This window comes from Phlebotomus argentipes, unplaced genomic scaffold (genome assembly GCF_947086385.1).
Source record: "Phlebotomus argentipes unplaced genomic scaffold, Phlebotomus argentipes genome assembly contig_15, whole genome shotgun sequence".
NCBI classification, from domain to species: domain Eukaryota; kingdom Metazoa; phylum Arthropoda; class Insecta; order Diptera; family Psychodidae; genus Phlebotomus; species Phlebotomus argentipes.
The window spans coordinates 18,460,554-18,481,382 of NW_026776181.1; the positions used below are offsets into that span (position 1 = coordinate 18,460,554).

The following is a 20,829-nucleotide window of genomic DNA, read 5'->3' on the forward strand; positions in this document are numbered from 1 at the left end:
ATGATTTTCCACTTATCTCTCGAGTTGAGGGTTGGCGAGGGAATGAAAATGGCCCGAAGGATTGTGGGCTCTTGTACCTTCAATCATAATCACAGGGAAATCAATATCCTTTGTGTTCCAATCCAGGTAATTGATTGCCATGAGATAACAGAGTGAATTTCAGATGAGAGTCATGTGGGATATTTTCCCACAATCAACTAAATTTATTGCCTCTGAATTACCAAATATTACAGGATGTAATTATCGATGATTTGACAGAATGAGTCAGTCAATCGTGAACGATAGCCGGCGTCAGTTTCAAAAGCTTTGATGCAAAACTTGATGCGCGTGTTGCTCTTGATGAAATCACCAAATTTCTCCGATGAGCCCAAGAGTTCGTTGGCAATTTCCGCAGGAAGTCCCGTCAAGTGGCCAAACAGGACACTCTCAATCAGTCCAGCGAGTTTGTAGTATTCATAGCTCTGCAGGAAGTCTTCCCAGGAGATTATGTCATCGGGAACAATGCCAAATCTCCCCAATTCCCCGCACAGACTCTTGTGGTATCCATCAAGGAGCTTCTCGAGATTCTCCTCTCTAAAGCCACTGTCGGTTGTGTTGCAAATCAGCGTGACAACGTCCAGAGCTGGTGGAGCGTAGCGCACCAACTGGAAGTCCACCAGACGACAATCCACGGGCTTCGGCACCTTCTTCTCCTCACCAATTTCCTCGTACTTGAACATGATGTTATTTGCCCACAAATCTCCATGACTCACAACATTCCTGAACTGATCCGACGTCTTGACGTAGTCCACAATCTTCATGACTATCTTGGGATACTCCTCGAGAATTGTGGTCAGCAGTTGATTGTCCTGATACTTGGGGATTCTCTTGATCAGCTCCAAGTGCGTCATGATGGCATTCTTCAGTCCCACCATGCGAATGTGATCCTCCTCGTCCGGATAGGCGTTCTCCTCGAAGCAATCCGGATACATTTGCGTCGGCGGCGTCTGACATCGATCCTCCAGCACCAATCCGCACGCATGGAATTTGCCCAGGATGTCAAGGGCGATGGACAAGTGATCGAAATCGAGACGACAAGCTCCGGTGGTGTTGAGAGCCATCTCGAATCCGTCAGCTTTGAGATTCTCATTCACCAGAATCTTGTCATCTTTGGTGAGGTAGGACTGTGCCGCCCACTCCTTCCCCCCAATTCCAATGTCCTGCAGTCTGGGCAGGAGATACGAGTAGAGATCAATCTCCTTCTGGAACACCTTCATCTCATCTGCGTACTCCGCCTGCTCCTGCACATCGTCCGGGAAGACTTTCACGAAGAACGACAGCGTCTTACCGTTGATGGATCTCTTCTCGTCACTGTAGCCCACGATCTTCTCACTGATATCCACTGTCAGGATGTAGTGGTGTGCCAGGAAACCCGCCGGACCGTCGCCGAGCGCCTCCACTTCGCACGTGTTGATGTGAAACTTGCGATAGTTGCACGTCTCCCTGACCAGATGACGACGACAGATCATCTTAATGTCGTCTGGCGTGAGATTGATATCCTCAAGATTGCACATTTTGTTGATGATTCTCACTCAACTGAGTCGCTGCAGACGAACAGAGTGGCTTATAAGCCACCTTCTATGGTAAATAAGAGGCACGGGTCTCACGTAAATCAGATATACTCAAAATGTAAAATCTTTCATGCCGTCTTATCTCTTGACAAAGACGATGTCAAGAGAGCACCACTAACGTTGTTTGCCAGAGGATCACGACACATGTGGCGATAATAGGGCACAACGGGCTGTGCAATAGTGTGTCGTGATCAATTCCATCATCATCGTGATGAAATTCGCGCATTTGTTGATCATGTCAGCGGGAGAGACGATAAGTCCTAATCCCCCGCCTGATGGGTCTTTGTTATTGGAATGATATACAGGAGTTTGGCGAGTGTGGGAAGTTGCCAAAAAGTCGGGAGCCTTTTTTTTCTTCTTGGCTATATAGTGAGGAAAATTTTCAATGTCGCAGGGACAATTGTGAGAGAAATTTTCTTAATTCCATCGCATTTAGCTTTAGCAAATATTTACTTGCTGTAGTTTTATCTTCGTCTACAGCTAAGCGAAAGTCCATGCAAATAGCTCAAAAGCACTCAAAGCTCTCAAAACTCGATTACGACTTGGGAGGAAAGATCACTGACTGTAAAGAAATGTCTTTTTCTCCTTATTTGAATGCTTAATTGATCTTCTGAACCATTTCTAGCAACCAAATTACTGATGAAAATCGCTCTTTTTTAATTCTTGCTCAAAACTTGGCAAGATCTGAGCTAGAAAGTGTTTAAAATCTGTTAAAATTGATACAAATTTACCCAATATAGATAATTCTAGTTGAGAAGGAAGAAATCTTCAATATGTAGATTGATTTCTCTTAATAGAAAACAACAAAAGACTTCAAAAATGCAAGCAATTGCAGATTTATCTGCGAAATTTTCTCAGAAAAGATTATTTTATCGTCACTCAGAAGAGGGCAATCGCATCTCAATTCTGCATAAATTGCTAATTGACCAGCAAATAATTTGCTTTGATTTGATCTTCATTGGTATTGTGTGTGAATGTCTCAAATAATTGAGTTCAATTACTCTAAACGCGCACTCAAATGTTCACAACGAGTACAAATTTGTGTTCAGCATAGAGACACGCTGATTGTTCTGTGTTGTATCTTCAATAAACACTTTGCACTGTGCTGTGCAGATAAGACGGGGAGAGTGCGAGCCCGCCTGAGCTGTTCCAGCGCCAAGAAAGTCAGTGTGTGGAAAAGCTGCGGTGTTAATTGGACGATTTGTGTGTCTCAGGCGGACATTTGACTAATCAATCGGGGCGCGCGCGAGTGCGATGGCGAGTGGAAAAGCGGCGGGAAAACAGGAAGTGGTGCTGGTGACGCGCGCGGAGTGCGTGGAAATTGTCAGTCAGACGCTGAATTTGGACAAAGTTCGCGTCGTTGATTATGCCATTGAGGCGGCGAGTGATGAAATTCTTGGATTCCTGGGCGAGTACTTCAGATTGGCCATTACGATTGCCGAAGTAGGTGAAGGCTGGATTGGCCTATGCTTAATTCTATAATAAACCCTCTCTTATCGTTTGGCGCATTGCTTGTGCGGCGCGCTGAAGGATTCCGGCGAGCGAAAGCTGTACTATTTCTTGAAAGCTCTGCCTACGGACAAGGATCAGCGGGAGCTGCTCGAGAGGATTGGGCTCTTTCACAAGGAAGTGCAGCTGTACTCAATTCTGCTGCCGAAGCTCAAGTGGAATACAGGTTAAGCCTTAGCAATTTCATGGCTTTTGGCAGAAGATCTTAGCAAAAGGGGGAGATAATTTGCCTAAAAACACTTCCACAATTTGTGTGAAAAACCTCAAACCTTCCCAGGAGTCTCAGAATAGATCAATATTTAGGAAAATGACTAATTTCAATTTCATCACCTGAAAACTAACTTAAATCTAACTCACAACTTTTAAAACTGAATTTTTGCAGACAATATTTGACGATTTCCTTCCTCTTCGAACATTGGGGAATAACACTGAATTTTCTCAAAGGATATCGATTAGAATCCTTCAAAGTTCAACATTGAGATGTAAAATTTGAGGTTATGCTTAAGTTAAGAGCGTAAATAACTCAGAAAAACATATCAAGATGATAAAAGATGCCATTTTTTGATGATAATTGAATTCTGTGAGTAAAATAAATAGAAATTCAAAGAAGTGATCAGAATTTCAAAACTCATCAATTTTCTAAGACTCCTGCCCATTATATCTCCCCCTTGAACTCACTAACAATTCCCAATCTTGATTTAGGCTCGTCAAAGTGGAGACCAAATTGCTACCTGTCCAGATATGATCTGCTGATCATGGAAGAGCTGGGACACTTGGGATTCGGTCATGTTCCCGATCGCATGGAGTTCACGCGGAAACACATGCAGGAAACGCTGAAATGTGTGGCAAGAATGCACGCGGCGAGTCTGGAATTTGAGATAAATCACTGTGAAAACACGAGAATTGACGCAATTTTCGGGAGTCTCTTGTTCGAATCTCAGATATCCGGCACAAATCCGTGGTTCAAGGCTGGCCTGAATGTCGTGAAGGTCTTCGCGGAGCGAATGTCAAAGTTCAAAGATCACGCAATTGTCCGTGACGGCGATAAGCTTATGGACATGATGGAAAAGGTGTATGAGTTTCAGTATTCCACCAGAGACTACCAGAATGTCCTCTGCCATCGGGATCTGTGGAGCAAGAACATCATGTTCCAGTTCCCGAAGCGCCACGGCAGCGACGAGTGGGATTACGACAATCCACAGCACTGTCTCTTCATGGACTTCCAGATCTGTCGCTATCAACCGCCGGCCGTTGATGTGCTGCTCACGATTTTCTTCAACACTCGCCGCAAGCATCGCGATGAGCATTTCGAGGAGTATTTGAAGTTCTATCACGACTTCCTGCGCGACGAGCTGAAGAAGTACGGGATTGACGCCGGCGTTAAGCTTCCGTGGGCGGAATTCCGGCAATCCTGCACTCACTACGCCCTGCTGCCGCTCGTCTTCAACTGCGTGTACGCGCCACTGACTCACCTGACGCCCGGCATTCTCGTGCAGCTGCAGAAGAGCGACCCTGAGAAGTACCACCGCGTCTGCAATGCAGAGAGAAACGACTTCGTCCTGGAGAACATGCATCTCGACGCTTTCTACCACGACTACGTGACGGAGGTGATGGAGGAGCTGCTGCAGCATCTCTGCTCGGGTCACATGGCTGAGCGCACGGCGATCATCCCATAAGCTCCTAATGGGCGGTTAATTAGTACAAAAATAAATGCTGCATTTGACACGCAACACGCGTCACAACTGTCCAATCCGCAGGAGATTCTCATCATCCGTGCAATTGACGCTTTTTCTTTACTCCTCCTTCTCCTCCTCCTCGCCATGTTGTCTGTCCTCATTTGACTGCAAATGAGTCGCTTCGCAGACGTCAAGATAGCGCGCACGCAGGAGGGCATCTCTCTCTGCCCATCATCCACGGTCTGATAAGCGAGCGAGCGCTGTCTGTCGTTAACACTTGGGGATTGTGCTCTATTATTTATTGCCCACTCGCGGATGCATTCAATTTGGAGAGAGAGAAAATAGATTGCAAAATCCAAAGGAGTTCTCACAAGATCTCATGTTTATTCCGCCACTCTCACATCTCGAATTGCACGCAACTTTTGGCAATTTGATTCAATTTATCATCGCGACTGACCTCGTTCTCGCTCACTCTTCCCTTTTCGCTATTCCTCATCTCGCGCATCTTCATCTTCTCCACCCTCTCCTCGATTCTGGCCTCCTCCTCGCCCATCGGCACACTCGCGGACTCAACCGGTGACTGTTTGTCAAACTTCTCGTCGCTCTCCGCCTTCTTCTTCATCGTCGTCGTCGTCGTTATCAGCAGAGATTTGAGGAAGCTCTTGCTCAGCAATCGCACCGGAGCCATCGCATGTGGTATTGAGTTGATAAGCTGTGGAGATTTGAAGGAAAATTTTGCATTAGAAAAATCACAACACTTCATCTTATACTAAAGTTCAATGAACAAACAATGATGGGAAATTGCGATTAGGCCTTGCGTAAGCAATTCCCGCAAAATTGTCACTCTTCTTCCATGCACAATTCATGCAAAAATCTCATCTCTCTCGCGCTATTTAATCTTCAATCTAAACGCGCGCCAGTCAAAAACACTTTCGCTCAATGTTTTTCATGTGATGCTCTCTCAGAAAGTAAATAGAAAGGAAAGATAATAAATGTTCTCAAAATCAGAGATCTTCGTCCAAATACCAAGAGTAAATTCACTGATAACAAACTTTTTGTTTGGTCTGTGAGAAATTTTCAAAGTCAAGATCATAAATGACTCAAAATTCATCCCCCAAAAGTCTACAAAGACATCTTTTCATCATGTTTCTAGGGCAATTTTCTTGTCCATTTCGAGTTGGTTTTGTGTCGGAAAAATCCTGAGCATTTCACATTGAGCGCGCGTGATTTCACGACAACAAGATAGAGAGGAATAATATTGGTGAGAAAGTATGACAAAGACTGATAATTTGTCTCCACCACAAAAATTACACAATCTCGCCACTTAATTGACATTAATTTCAGCAGAAACTTCAGCTATTTCATTAACTTCTGGAGTCCTTTTTTCAGCACATTTGTAACTTTCTCTTGCATCAGACTTTCATTGAAGACCCAATCTTTTGCCACTCAATGAATTTTGCTGCAATCTCTGAGTTCGCGAGACATTCTATAAATAGAAAACTTTATGGACTTTATGTGTTGAAAATTGTAAAGTTTATTCTCAACTTGTCACTCAATTAATAATATTTTCACACCGTTGAGAATTGTTGTAAAACTTTTACGATTTGTAGAGTTTTTATCTTCTGTGAAAGTCACTTAATTGACGCTAAACTCTTGATTAAAAGAGGTGAGCAATTAATTTTTTCTTCTTCGAATTATCCACTCTTGGAATCCTTTTGTAATGCATGAACACAGGTCGTGAACTCACGTTCGTGAAAGATGAGAAGAAAGGGTGAAAAAGAAGACATGAATGCGAATTGAGGAAGGAAAATTCAATTTTTTTCTTCTCTGATAACATTTTTTCTCCCCTTCTCTGTCACACTCTTTCAGCTCTTCTGCAGCGAATTGTGTGTGTGTGTCTTTTTCCCCCCACCCCAGAGAATCTTCTCCACCTTGACGCAAAATTCCCTCCAACGCGCCAGAGCGCGGAGGATGAACGAGACTACAATATATAAAAGGGATCCAGACACACCAATGATCAATTGCAACTCGACTCTCCTCAGAATAACACATAAATTTACATTTGTGCTCCACATTCGACCATCCAAAGCACTCTCTCTCTCTCTCTCTGTCTCTTGTTGGCTATAATTCAGCATCTTGTGCTTCAAGAAAGGGTTGATAAAGTGTTGCATTCTTATCACAGTTTCAATATTAAATAAGTGCCAAATTGGTGGAAAATCGCGCGCTTTTTTTTGCTCTTAAACCAGTTGAATTTTGTGTGAAGGAATTTGAGATGAAAATACTTGGATTAATTTTCATTCTCTGGATTGCTGTCGTTTGCGTCGAGGCGGCCGTTGGATGGCCAGTCTCGAATCCCAAAGTCGTGAGTATTATTTTCCACCCCCAAAAATCATACAATCTTCGAGTTGAAGTGTTATGAAACTTACAGAATTGATAATCACGAGTCGTGTTGTAAATAGATTTGTTGAGAAAATTGCCACTCTTGTGACTCACGTCCGGTTGGACTTTAATTGTAACATTTATTCACTCAAACACAGCGTGATGAATTTGCACGATATATTTCACTGCGATGCTCGAGAAAGAGTGAACTGAAATCAATCGTGAAGACATACAAAAAGGCTCCCAGAAAATTCACCAGTCAATTATAAAGGGCACTGAAAGAAGATACAGCGTCTGTGAATTCTGTTCAGTAACTCATTAAAATTCACAAAAAGCCAAGCGAGTATTGTTATTTCATCCCTGTAGGGGAAAGTGGGGCAAAACGCAAAGAAAGCCACGTACTCGTAAATTATTGAGCAGCTTTCGTCTTCTTGCCGCATTAGAAGAGATTATTTGCCCTTAAATCTGCCTTAAACTGTAATTTTGCTGACGTTTTTCACAGAAAATCTCTGTTGTAAGTAATTAATAAATAATTAGACGCTTTGAGGGTTTTTTTTTCTCTGAGTCTTCTGGTGAAATTGTAAAGACGTTATATATATATATTTAATGGACAAATTCAACGAGTGAATAGAAAAACTATTAAAATTCCACATTGTAATTTTTTTCAGGACAGTGAGTTGAATATTTAGCACTGATTTCACTGTGAAATTTGCAGAATTTTATTATTTTGTTTATATTTTAGTTGATTTTATTGGGATTTATTTGAATTTTGACTAAAATATGGCAACGTTAATAGATAAACTGAAAATATTAGTCTCCAAAAGTCGATTTTTAATAGAATTTCAGTGCATTTTGTCCAAACAAGACATATTAAATCAATTTTTAATACTTTTCATAAGTTTTTTCAAAGTTCTGTATTATAAAAATCAAAAATAAACCATATTTTCTCATTTATTTAAAGTATGCAAAACATTTTGGGAGACATTTTCTGCGAATGACTGCAATTTGAGTAAATTTTCTTAGGAAAATTGCCCCCAAAAATACAAATTTCAAGATTTTTTTTTGGTTCTAAGACGTTTCATAATTTTCAATTCACCCATTGAATTGCATAAAAGAGAATTTTGAGGGATTCGTTATCAATTTATCGAATGAAACTTTGTTTTTCCAACAATATTCAATGCTGAACACAATGAAAAGTCTATGAAAAGCAACAGGAAAGAGATTTTCCCACACAAAATTTTCATTCCAAACACGAGAAAATGTATATTTTTCATTCACAATTGACTTTTCAACCCTCGACTTGCGTATATCATAACATATCGCAATCAAAGAGTTTTTGCGCAACAATTTGATGAAATCAAAATTCTCGTCAGGTTCCTTCAAAACTGTGTTTGTCCACTGGGAATTGTATATATATTTCATTTTATGCGCGGGATTTTTTCTTCAGCTTCTCTTCTGATTCCCATGTCAAATGAATGAATGAATGAGTAAAATTGGTAAAAATACACCAGAGAAAGTTGCCAGAAACAGAGAAAATGTGTTCATGGGATAAAAATGTGGCGAAGAAGGGACAATTACAATTTACAACAATACATGTAGAAAAAAGGGATTTTGTATCAACAGCGAGTCTGGACAGGATTAATAACATGTCTGATTCCAGCGAGGGTGAAATATAAACTCTGTGGCTTTTTGCATGTGAAAAAAAGTTGTGAATTTTTCCTTCTAATTTGACGGATGCATTTTTGAAAAGCTCTTTTTCTGTTCTATTACTTGTTAAAAAGAATTTCAAGTAAAAATTTTTATACTTTGCGGCGTAAAACTATGAAAAATTGACACTTTATCGATAAAAACTGTCTTTTTAGTAAACATATTAATGTTAAAATTTCCTTAAAATGTTCTTAGACATTGAATTAATATAATATTTCCTAATTATTTTTATTTTTTTCAATTGGAAACCCTCAAAAAGTGCCTTTTATGTATAAAAAGTTCCTTTTTTTAGAAGTTATTTGGATAAAATGTACTTAAAATCTAGTATAAATCGATTTTGGACAGTAATATTATTATTTTCCATTAAAAAAAAATCCAATAAATACCAATTAAAGGTACTGAAAAAATGCAGAAAATAATTATTACAGACTAATTAGACATATTTAAATGATTCAATTCAATCTTTCAATCCTATCACTTCAACCGCCGAATTAGAAAATGCAATTTCTTAATTCCTTTCCATCTTCGCTTGCAGCAAATGACACAGACAATGATGGAGATTCCTCAGTGGCACTGCTTGCGCTACTTCAAGCACGACATCCACCTGATGCGGCGCTGCCGCAACTACAGAGTGCCAATGTTCCGGAAGCCAATCGAATGAAGGCACTTCCGAGCGCCCCGAATTCCCTTGTCTCCGCACGGCTAACTTCTCAGCAGCACCAATTCTAGGGCATATTTTTGTGATATTACTTTGTAAATACCTTTTTTTTCACTCCCCCCTAAAATGACCTTTTATTTAATTGCCAATTGTCATGACGAATTTAATTATTTTTCGCAATGTCTCCCAAGAGAGAAAGGAAGAAAAAGAGAAACACGATTCTCCCGATTAATTAATGCAAGAGATGTTGAGATGCGAGAATGAAGAATAAATTCCGTTCCACTATTTTTCAAATTAACCTCTTTTTTATGGTGTGTATTTTTTTTTTTACCTTTGCAGAGATATTTAGGATTATTGTATTTTTATTTTGTGCATAATTTATTTTAGCGTGGACAAAATGTCAGAGAGAAATTGAATGATTGAAGGAAGATTGTAACTATTTTTTCGCCATCTCATTTCTTTTTGTTGTTAAGAGGAAAATTATTATCATCAAACTTAATGGAAAGCGTCTAAGAAATGTGTGAAACTTGTCCCACCACAGTATCTCTATATATATACATAACATAATATATATATATATATACTGAAGAATTATTGTAAGCTTAAGTGTTTTGTTGTCAGTAGAATTTCTAATCCACCAGAGATTACAACTAAAGCGCTATGAATAAAGTATTTATCCAAAAGCTGTCTCTCACCTCGTTCACATCTGACTTCCCGAGAATTCCCGTCGGCAGTGCGACGCCGCCGTGTTGCGCCTTCTGCTGCATCTGCTTGGCGATCATCGCGCCGAACGGCGTGTAATTGTGCACAGTGTTCGCCTCGCTGAGGAACGTGACCATCGGCGACAAGTCATCCTCGTCATTTTGCGCCACCATTTGCAGCAATTGCTGCTGCTCCGTGAGGAAGAACAGCTGCGAATTCGCCTGCCAATCGATGTTCAGCGATGTGCTTCGCGGATCTCGCCTCGGAATCCACACAGCATCGTAGATGTTGGGCAAATCACGGCGATGATAGAGCGGAAGTGGTGTGTTTGGCAGGAAAACATACAGATTGTTGTATCGCGTGAAAACAGCCAACAATCCCGACACTCTATCCACACTCACGGACACAGCAGACACTCTCAGCACACTCTGCAGCTTCAGCGTGAGCAAATTCCAGATCAGCACGCGATTCTTCGTCGCCACAATCAACAGATGAGCAAATTCGGCACATGAGAAGGTCACAGTTTGAATTTCCGCCACTTCCGTGAGGGGAAAAGCACCAAATCCATCCTCTTCAGCTGCTTCGCCGCCAGAATTCCCATTCTGCACAGGCTTTTCCTGCACACTCCCAAAGAGAATCTGCGATAATTTCGCATTCTTGCTCTCTTTGCCACGCTGATAACACTCACGACGTCTCTTCAGATGCCACAAGTAAGATTTCTTCGCATACTTGTGCTTGTCAGCCAAGAGTGAAGCAGTATTCTCGACAATCTTGTCCAAATCATGCGAGAGTGTCTCAGATTTCTCAAGGAATTCCTTCAGTCGCTCCTTCGATGGCTTATTCACTCTGCAGAAAATCTCCAATTGCCGCAAAATCTCCAATTTCTGATCCAAATTCAAATCCTTCAGTGTCATAATCTTCTGAAACACATCCTTATCGTCAATTTGATCCCTTTTCCTCCTGCACGAAGTCATTCTGCTCTCAAGAGCTTCATCTTTGATGAACTTCACGAGATCTTCAGTGTTTTTCTGCTCCAAATACGCTTGAATCAACTCAATTGCTCGGCGTCTCTGACGCTCATCGCGCTTCTTCAGCTTCTTCGCCGGCGTGCTTTCACCATTGACATCTTCTGGTGCTGGCGAGAAGACTGATACCTTCCCAATGCCACCATCCAGGCCAGAAGGCGCACTGAAGATCGCCTTGATGATCAGCTCGTCAGTTGTGTAAACCACGCAAACATGCCCAAATCCTGCGGCCAGAAGAGAGCCGTCCTGAGAGAAAGCCAAGCTCTTTATCGGATAATTCCGGTAGCTAATCTTTCCCGCTCTGTTCCAAGTGGGATTCTTCCTGGCACTTTCGCAATTCCACGTCATCACGCAATTATCTCCGCCCGCAGAAGCGCACACGACTTTCTCTGTCGTGTAGATTCCCGAGAATTCCAGCGCCGTGATGGACTTTTCGTGCGGCATCTGAATGTCTGTCATCAGACTGAAGATCTGCTTCTCAGCACTGAAAGCCCAGAACTTGAGTCTGGTCTGTGGGAAGTGCTCATGATCATTCCAACACTCAGCCGTTGCCATCCAGTCCAGGCAAATCGCCACTTTTGTCACTCTCGTGTTGTAGACAATGTTCATTGGCTCCGGCGTGAGTTGATTCTCACCCGTGATGTCGATATCGTAGAGAAAACTCCGCGTGTGCGGCGAAAAGAACTGCAAATGTCCTGTTCGTCCGTTCAACACGATGCTATTGTTCCGAGGATTGATCTTCAGGCCCGCTGGGAAGGGCATTTCACCCGTCAAGTCATCGGCAACGTGGGAGAAGTTCTGAATCAGAGCCTTCAATCCCATATTGGCGTCCAGCAGTTGAATTCCATTGTCACTCAGCGCCACGGCAATTTGCTGATTCTTCGGCCCGACGGAGACATGATGAGCGGCTCCTCGCATGCGCGGCAGGAAGCTCCTCATCTCTGGTCTGTTCAGTGTCCACTTGAGCAACACACACTCGGCGCCGCCGGAGAAGAAGTGCGATCCGGACTCCGTGAAGGCGATGCACTTCACGGCCGCCGAGTGCCAGTGATAAACCGTTCGCACGGGATCGAAAGTGTCCGTGTCTGACCAGAGAATCACCTTCCCGTCCAAATCTCCGGTGGCGATGATTGGCGCTGTGGGATGAATGGCGATTGTGGTGAAGAAGGCACCGTAAGGATTGTTGTGGAATCTGCGCTTCCCCGTCGCCAAATTCCCAACATAGACAACGTGACGCTGGATGAGAGCAAAGATCTTCTGGCGGTTGCTCATGAAGACCTTGAAAGAACGTGGCCTGGAAGAGAAAAGCTGACGATAGAAACAGTCAAAGTAGGAGATTTTTCCCATTATCTTACTTCAGAGCATTGAATTTCGCCGGGAAAGCATTGAGACTCTCTCCATTGGTCAGTCGGAAGACGTCCAGTTTTATCTTTGAGTCCTTATCGTAAAAATAAACAACCACAGCTTCTAAACTCCCTTCCTGACCCTCAAACACGTTGAAAGACTTCACGCAGAAGTTCACACTAGAGATCATGAGATTCTGCAAGGAAGATAGCGCATTAATTGTGTGCTAAGAGCCTTTAAATTGAAGGATTTCCTCACGATTCTCTCATGTTTGATGCCTGATTTCCACTTCCATGTCACAACTTCGCCGCTTCTCGTGCAGCCAATCAGCAATTTGGGGTTTGTCGGATCGAATTCAATCCCCACGAGGTCCGCATCTGTCTTCTCCAGGTCCCGGACCCACTCACCGGTGGTCACATTGAACACCCTCACGGTGTTATTCCACACAAGAAGGATGTTTCTGCCGGAGGAAAAGTGAGGTTAGGTGATCTGGCCAGAATGCTGATTTCGTCCAAATTCCGCATGAATTTGTGGGTAAATGATAGAATGGGACTCCAGAAGTCCTCCTAGGGATACTCACTCTTCGTCCTGTGAGAAAATAGGGGGGAAATCCGTGATACTTCCGCCGGCAACCTGGCGGATCAGGAGATCCTCAAATTCACTTGAATCGTCCAGCATTCTGCCACTATTCACTGTCTCATCCAATATGTCAACACAAGAAGTGTCCATTAACTCAAAACACACCATTTTATCACTGAAATCGCGTGGAAAATGTGGATTTTCGCCGAGGAAAGCCACCGCATGTACACCAAAACATGACAAGCCAACGCCACTGGTGGCAGGTTGCTGCACTGTTGGCGGTTTTGCTGTTCGCCCGTTTTCCCTCCAAAAACCTGTCGGCCAATTTTGAATGTCGGCGAGTTAACAGCCCGCAGCACGTGGCTGTGGAGGAAAAAGTGGGTATATCGGGTATATTTTGCCTTTATTTTGCATTGATGAGCATAATGATGAGACGGAATGTGCCGTTACGGTGACTGAGCGGCGGATCATCGCCGCGAGAGTGTCTTCTTCATCTTCGCCGCCTTCGGTGGCGTCGAAGGTGAAGAGATGAGGTGAATGAACCTGATCCAGCGAAGAAGAACCGATTCTGAGATAGAGCATAACGGGAGGAGGAATTGCAATCCACCGTCGTCACTCCGGTGCGAAGCGGCTGGCGGTTCGGACGATAGTGAAAAGAAGCATCACTCTTACTTGAGGAGAAATGGTTAATTGCGTAGAGAGCATTTCCCTTTTTGCACTCTTGTGCTACTGTGTCAGTGGTTTTCCCCTCAATGCAACTGTGGATCAGCGCCAGACCGGCAAGTTCAACATCCAGTTCAATATCAAAGATGTGGCAATCATCTTCCAGAAGGACAGTATCTGGGGCACGAATGTCGGGGTAAATTTCTCACACTTCCTCAGCTTCTTCTTCGCCAGCTCACGTGTCCTTTTCCCTCCCACGCTCCAGGACGACATCAACTATGACTATGAGTACGATTATGATCATCTCACGGTGAAGCCCGACGAGTGGGGACTCTTCAACGGCACGAAACCCTCCAAACCGCCCATCTTCATCACCTCCACAAAACCGCCGAGCGGCGCCAACAAACCTCTGGGAACTGTGACGATTCTGGGCACTGAGAGCGAAGCTCCTGCGTCCACCTCGACCACCGAGGCGGCCACGACGTTCAAGTACGCCTGGAATGGGGATCTGGAGCAGATCCCAGTGGCTGTGATTGTCGATCCGGTGAAGAAAGTGAAGAGCAAGAAACCCACGCCGACCAGAAGGAGAACCGTTGAGATTGCAGACGTTCAGAGGCCGCCGAGCGCCGGACTGTAGGTATATGAAAGTGGTTTGTTCTTTTTTGTCAGAGTTGCGAATTCAGCAGATGAGAGATGAGGAAAATTGGTGACGTATAATTCAGAGAGTTTCAATCTGAATTGTAAGGTTAAAATAATATGGCGTCGTTTGTGAATGGCGTCCACAGCAGAAATGCAATTTTTCATCCAAATATTGGGCCAATTTGTGCTTCAAATCGTTCATTTTGAAGCAATTGTAAACTTGCTGAAGTGCGAGAAATTGTTTGTTCATCTTTCATCTCATCTATACTGACTTCCGCCATGATCATTTCGCAACTCTAACCGCAGAATTCCACAATTTGAACGCATCATCATTTTAATGGGGGTTTATTTATTTTGAAAATTGCTCAATGACCGTAAAATACGCTCGGCAGATTCATAAAAAAGGAAAATTATCTTCTTTTTTCTCCTTGGTCTTTTCAGCTGGAGAATCTTCAGGAGGTTCCTAACCCACCTCAAAGACTGATGACCTTTGCGCGTTACTTAACAATCCACACACCATTGGTAATTTATTCCAAATTCTTAAATTACAAATTGTCTCACACGTAAAGTCGAAATCAGAAGGACAGAGAGAGAGAGAGAAGAGTGGTTTAAATTTAAATACAGAAGAACTTTCCCCTCAAATTCAGTACTTTTCTTTTTTAGTACTTTTGCGCTGGGATTGAGGATTTTCCTCGTCCTGTTTCTCCCAAAAAAAAAAATTATTATTAATTAATTATTATTTCCTATCGTTATGTCTTTTTTCTTTTTCTTTTTAACTTAAATTTATGCGTGTAAAAAGGTAAAACATTGCACAGACAATCCAGTCGTGGAGATTGAGCTCGATGACCGAGGGCAATTAGTTGCGCCGGGAATGATTTTTCACTAGAGAACACAAGCGAGTGTCCGGGAGCGTCTTAAGTACGTGTTCCGCGTGTGTCTTTTGCGCCTGCGCGCCAGGCGTGCGTGAGTATTTTTTGTGCAGGATGAGCAGATCACAACTTGCAGAGGCAGAAGAGGAGCGGGAAGAAGGCCCCGATGGCGATGAAGATGGGCAGGAGCATCATCGAGGAGTCGTCCATGAAGTAGGGATTCGGCTGCGGCGGTCCGCTTCGCACGCGCGACGAGCTGTCCATCGACGAGGGCTTCACGGGATCTGGAGCGGCGAAGAAGTCCGCATCGGGGTCAACCATCTGGCGCGGCAGCGTCGGGATGCCCTCCAGGTCGCCCTTGAGCAGCGCCAGCGCGTTGATCTTCGGGTTGTCCCGGAAGCCCTTGATGAACTCCACGCGCACGCGATTGTCGCGGATCTCAGACTCGTCCTCCTTGTAGTACAGCCGGTCGCGCGACACGCTGAAGTACACGTACTCGTCGTGCGCCGTGCCGCGCCCCACCTGCTGGAAGATGTCCAGGTCGCTGACCACGGTGTGCTCGCCGTTCAGCACCACGTCGAAGACCTTCATGTTGGGCGCGTTGAAGTACACCTCGCTGAACTTCAGCACCAGCACGTACTCGCCGTCGCCGGCCAGCGGGATGTCGTAGCCGAAGTTGCTGGTGTGGTACCTGCAAGCACCCAGAACCGTCACCCTCCTGGCCACCGCGCGCCGCCCCGGCCAACCCACCTTTCCGTCTGGTACAGGATCTTGTCCGCGTCGGCGATGCGCGCGATCATGTGGATGTTCTTGCCGTAGTCCGACGCCGTGCCCACCTTCCCCATCAGCGGGTCGCGCTCGTACGTGATGCCGTGGCGGTCGGAGTGGCTCTCGCCGCCGGCGTTGAGGGCGTAGATCACGTCGTACGCCCGCACGCCGGTCAGGAGCAGCAGGAAGCCGAGGAGCCGGAGCTGCAGCTGCATTTCGCACACGTGGCAGAGGCGCACTTGCCACGAACAGCCACGGAGACACTTGGGGACGCACTCAGCACTGCCAGCACTTAGATAAACATCAGGGAAATGTGTGTTATCACTGGGCCGATATCAGCGGACGCACACCTTGACATTTGCACACGCAGCGAGAAAATTCCGGCAAGTGAGGTTGGGTGCACTGGCTTGCCAGCCGCGTAGAATACTCCTCCACTTCTGGTGTACGAAAAGCGATCGTCTGTGCTCAAAGAAAGGTGAAAATCAGCCGATGGAAACTCATACAAATTAATGATGCACACTAATTTGCCATCCATTCTCTCAATTCTCTCAAATTCTATGAAATCTAAACTGTTTTCGTGTTTTATTTTTATTCTGCCCACTTTAATGGCCCAAATCGTGCTTTTATAATCCCTGATAAAACTTCAATAGCTTTTCTATTTAAACGATTTAAACCAATGCTTCAATTGCGAATACTAGAAAGCATTTCTCTACGCCACACTGAATTGCGGTGCAGAGAAAGTGGCGTGTAATTTAAGCACTGCAGCGCTACTGGCGTGCCAGCTTGTGACAGGTGTTCTGTTTATATTTATTTTGGAAGCTGCGAGCTCTCGAGTTTGGCGAGTTTTTTCTCAGTTTCTTCTCGTGTTTGCTGTGAAGAAAGTATGCAATCAAATGGTGAAAACGGTGATTTCTCGAGTGTGGACTTTGCCGCCATTCGAGGACTCGATCCTGGCGGGTTGTACCAAGTGATGAATATACGGAACCAAGAGTTTATTGATCATGTAAGAGAGAAAGTAAACCATTACAATTTCACCGTGCTTTTCACCTTTCTCTTTGCTTAACAGACATTTCTGGGACATATGGAGATCCAAGATGCTGCCGTGGTGGATGTAATGCCAGCTGGGGCGCCGGAAGGCGTGCCGGCGAACGGTTTTCAGCATGCAAATGTGATTGTGGACCACGAGGGAAAGGTGGCGACGTTCATTCAGAGTCTCCCGGCGAAGCAGGAGCAGGAGAATGGGGTGATTGTGAGCCAGAAGAAGGACAACCTGGCCACGTTGACGCCCATCGGGGAGGATTGGAGTGCTCGGCAGGCCAGCAACTTTGCGGAATCCCTGGATTCTCTGCCACCGCTGGCGGTGATCCAGCGCGAGGGCGACGGCGACAAGGGTGTTCCGGAGGAGGAGAGGGCGGAATTGAGGGTGGAGAAGACGAAGGTTGAGCTGCCACACAAGAAGAGACTGCCCAGGAAGAGCCCAGATTCTGGCGTGGTGTGTTTCAATTGCCAATTGTGTGGCAAGAAGTTCACAGAGCAATTTGCCTTCTATTCCCACCTCAGATCTCACTATGAGGCCAAGACAAAGGTGAGATCTGTGGGCGTGCAGGTGGACGAGGGGAAGTGTGAGAAAGATGTCGATGTGGCGCTGGACGAGGAGTTCAGCGATCCCGAGGACATGCTGGAGGGCATCCGGGGCGTGGTGGACAAGGTGCAGGAGCAGTCTGGGGAGGAGGAGAGCCAGGAGGGTCTGGGCGATTGGTATGCGCCGGAGGAGGACGGAGAGGAGGAGCTGAATGCGCCCGAGGAGAGCGATAACTTTGTGCTGTACATCAACAAGACTGATTTGGTGATGAATCCCGTCTTCTCGGCGCAGATTAACCAGACTGTCATCGAGAAGGCGCTCATGGACGCCATGCCGGACCTCAAGGATGGCGCAATTGAGGCCGTGGTAAAGATCAATCCAGAGGTGGTGCGGAAGACGCGCAGCAGTCGCCGTGCGAGGTCGGCGGCGACACAAGAGGCGGCGTCTCAGGGGAAGGAGAGGCTAAGGAAGCGGAAGCCCAAGGAGGCGTCAAAGGGTGCCGGCGAGGAGGGCAAGAGGACGTGGAAGAAGCTGTCGAAGTGCGACGAGTGTCAGCGGGAGTTCAACTCGCGCAATGCGCTCCGCTATCACGTGCTGTCGCACACCGGCCACCGGCCGCACCAGTGCGAGGTGTGCGGCAAGGCGTTCTACTCCAGCAGCGCCCTGAAGGTGCACAAGCGCCTGCACACGGGCGTGCGGCCGTACTCGTGCAAGCACTGCGGCCGGATGTTCCGCCAGTGGGGCGACTTGAAGTATCACATCACGTCGAAGCACTCGGAGGAGAAGAATCACCAGTGCGAGTTCTGCGGCAAGGACTTCGCCAGGCGCTACTCGCTGGTCATCCATCGGCGCATTCACACGGGCGAGCGCAACTACGCTTGCGACTACTGCAGTAAGTCCTTCCGCGCCAGCTCGTATCTGCAGAATCACCGGAAGATTCACACCGGCGAGAAGCCGTACACGTGTACGATCTGCACGAAGAAGTTCCGCGTGCGCGGCGACATGAAGAGGCACATGAACACGCACTTTCCCAAAGCGGACACCGCCACTGCTGCCGCCGGCGTCGAGAAGGCGCCCAAGGAGAGCAAGAAGGCGGCGAAGAAGAAGAGCGCGAGTGGCGAAATGCCCGCCGAGGAGCAGCAAATCGCCGCACCGGCGCAGGAGGGGATCAAAGTGGAGCTGGACAGTGTGGCTTATGACGTGCAGGCCATTGGCAGTGATGAGGAGGGCTCAGCGGCGGATCAGGCCGGCCAGTTGCCGCATTTGCGTCACAAGAGTGCATTTGCAGCGCCTTTCTTCCCACGGAATTAACATTCTTCTGTGATAACATCGTCAAATTGCATCTTCCGGAGGAATTGGCACGCATTCGCGAGGGATTTCCGATGATTCTCTCTAAAATAATCTTTTATTCATAAGCTTTAACACACAACAACAACAACACTCGAGGACCAGTTAATATATTGACAATATTAGATAATTCGGAATGATTCCCAGTGGAAGAACAAAATGGCTAAGAGAGATTACAATTATATTTTACAATAGTTGCATAAGTTACAATTAAGCCGGGGCTTGAGTGAGAAATCACTCAATTACGCGAGTGATTCTTTTGAATTGCATTGCAATCTTCTCATGGATCGCGAATGATTTATTGCTCACTTTATTGCGTGACGTTATCATACTCAACGCACGGCATTTTATTAATGTTAATCTTAAGTGTCTTCTTGATCTTAACTTATCTCGTTAAATTGTCTATTTTTTACACATACATAAAAGAAGAACAAGTATTTCCGTTTCGAATCTTGTTTCAAATAAAATCATATAAATTTACATGAACGACTTGTTGGATGTGTCTTGAGGTTGTCCGCGGAGAATTCCGTGGATGTCAGCGGAGGGGTTCGAAAGGTATGTGACAGCTGAAAAGGTAAACAAACTGCGGGGTTTTTCGTGGATGGAGAAAAATCACCAGAAGCTGCACATCAGGCACTGTATCTTGCATCTCTATCACTGCGGAGTAAGCGGCGCGGAAGCGGCCAGGATCATCCGGGAGGTGTATGGCGAGGAGGAGGGCGCTGTGAGTGCGAATGCGTGTCGGAAGTGGTTCGTGCGATTCCAGGCGGGCGACTTCGCCCTGAGCGACCGGAAACGCGGGGGGCGGCCCCAGGAGATGCAGGATCAGCAGTTGGAGGAGCTCCTGAAGCAGAACCCGTGGCAGACCACGCACGAGCTGGGCCAGAAGCTGGGCGTCGCCGGAGTGACGGTGGCGAGGCGACTCAATGCGCTGGGATACGATTTGAGTGGACGGAAGAGGAAACTGCAGGATTGAGGACACAGTCTGTGCGCGGAGAATGGAGAAGAACAGCAACACTTTGCACTATCGCCACTGCATTCTGCATCTGTTCCACTGCGGAGTATCGGCCAGCAAAGCCTACAAGACGATCCGCGAGACGTACGGAAGCGACAGCGTGAATCACAACACGTGCCGCCGGTGGTATCGCAAGTTCCAAGTGGGGAACTTCGAGCTGAAGGACGAGAAGCGCTGCGGCCGACCCCACGAGATCCTGGACTATGACTTGGAAGAGCTGGTGGAGCAGAATCCCAACATGTCCATGCAGGAGCTGGGCAGGATGCTGGGCGTGAACAGATCCACGATCAGCAGACGCTTGGCGGCGCTGGGCTTCAAGCCGAAGCCCAAGAAGAGGAGGAAACTACAAGAGGAGGAGGAAGAAGAAGCTGAGGAGTCTCAATAAGAAATGCTAATCATGATTTTGAGGAGTTTTGTTTGTGTTCAAATGGTTTAAATGCGTGGATTTTGTGTGTGCCGAAAGTGTTATAAAAAAAAACAGAAAATCATCTGAGTGAGCGTGGATTTAAAGGGACAATCGACATATCTTTGACTCTTTAAAGTGTTTCAGAAACACTTTTAAATTGAGAGTCTGCAAAAATGAGGGAAAAACGAAGATTAACGTCCCATTGAGGGACACAGCCTTCTCCATTAAAGAAGATATCTAGACAAGTTTTTGTTTTACGGTGGCAGATTGTCAGCTTATTGAGGGGTCAGAGCGTAAGACAATTCCAGTGAAGCGTATGTTTCAGCTGGAACATTCAACAGCAACCACTTC

The 20,829-nt window shown here is 45.7% G+C and overlaps 7 protein-coding genes across 7 annotated transcripts; 4 read left to right on the forward strand and 3 right to left on the reverse strand.

The window, feature by feature from the left end:
* Positions 1-173: 173 nt before the first annotated feature.
* On the reverse strand, positions 174-1,616 carry LOC132261557 (uncharacterized). Its single transcript, XM_059760416.1, has one exon. The coding sequence runs from the start codon at positions 1,551-1,553 to the stop codon at positions 228-230; it is 1,326 nt and encodes a 441-aa protein (XP_059616399.1). The 5' UTR covers positions 1,554-1,616; the 3' UTR covers positions 174-227.
* Positions 1,617-2,633: 1,017 nt separating this feature from the next.
* Positions 2,634-4,867, forward strand: LOC132261899 (uncharacterized). Its single transcript, XM_059760929.1, has 3 exons — positions 2,634-3,053; positions 3,141-3,285; positions 3,822-4,867. The coding sequence occupies exons 1-3, from the start codon at positions 2,865-2,867 to the stop codon at positions 4,793-4,795; spliced, it is 1,308 nt and encodes a 435-aa protein (XP_059616912.1). The 5' UTR covers positions 2,634-2,864; the 3' UTR covers positions 4,796-4,867.
* A 292-nt stretch (positions 4,868-5,159) lies between these two features.
* On the reverse strand, positions 5,160-13,439 carry LOC132261898 (WD repeat-containing protein 75). The gene is made up of 5 exons (XM_059760927.1): positions 13,191-13,439; positions 12,869-13,070; positions 12,622-12,806; positions 10,235-12,560; positions 5,160-5,507 (listed from the first exon to the last, which is right to left on the reverse strand). The coding sequence occupies exons 1-5, from the start codon at positions 13,355-13,357 to the stop codon at positions 5,193-5,195; spliced, it is 3,195 nt and encodes a 1,064-aa protein (XP_059616910.1). The 5' UTR covers positions 13,358-13,439; the 3' UTR covers positions 5,160-5,192.
* Positions 6,558-10,214, forward strand: LOC132261900 (uncharacterized). Its single transcript, XM_059760930.1, has 2 exons — positions 6,558-7,157; positions 9,417-10,214. The coding sequence occupies exons 1-2, from the start codon at positions 7,068-7,070 to the stop codon at positions 9,540-9,542; spliced, it is 216 nt and encodes a 71-aa protein (XP_059616913.1). The 5' UTR covers positions 6,558-7,067; the 3' UTR covers positions 9,543-10,214.
* A 1,396-nt stretch (positions 13,440-14,835) lies between the features above and the next one.
* Positions 14,836-16,552, reverse strand: LOC132261714 (malectin). Its single transcript, XM_059760647.1, has 2 exons — positions 16,111-16,552; positions 14,836-16,051 (listed from the first exon to the last, which is right to left on the reverse strand). The coding sequence occupies exons 1-2, from the start codon at positions 16,341-16,343 to the stop codon at positions 15,484-15,486; spliced, it is 801 nt and encodes a 266-aa protein (XP_059616630.1). The 5' UTR covers positions 16,344-16,552; the 3' UTR covers positions 14,836-15,483.
* A 366-nt stretch (positions 16,553-16,918) lies between these two features.
* Positions 16,919-19,026, forward strand: LOC132262745 (zinc finger protein 27-like). The gene is made up of 2 exons (XM_059762149.1): positions 16,919-17,131; positions 17,195-19,026. Exons 1-2 carry the CDS (start codon positions 17,012-17,014, stop codon positions 19,019-19,021), a joined length of 1,947 nt encoding a protein of 648 aa, XP_059618132.1. The 5' UTR covers positions 16,919-17,011; the 3' UTR covers positions 19,022-19,026.
* A 1,029-nt stretch (positions 19,027-20,055) lies between these two features.
* On the forward strand, positions 20,056-20,457 carry LOC132262747 (histone-lysine N-methyltransferase SETMAR-like). The gene has a single exon (XM_059762151.1). It carries the CDS (start codon positions 20,056-20,058, stop codon positions 20,455-20,457), a length of 402 nt encoding a protein of 133 aa, XP_059618134.1.
* The last annotated feature ends 372 nt before the right edge of the window (positions 20,458-20,829 follow it).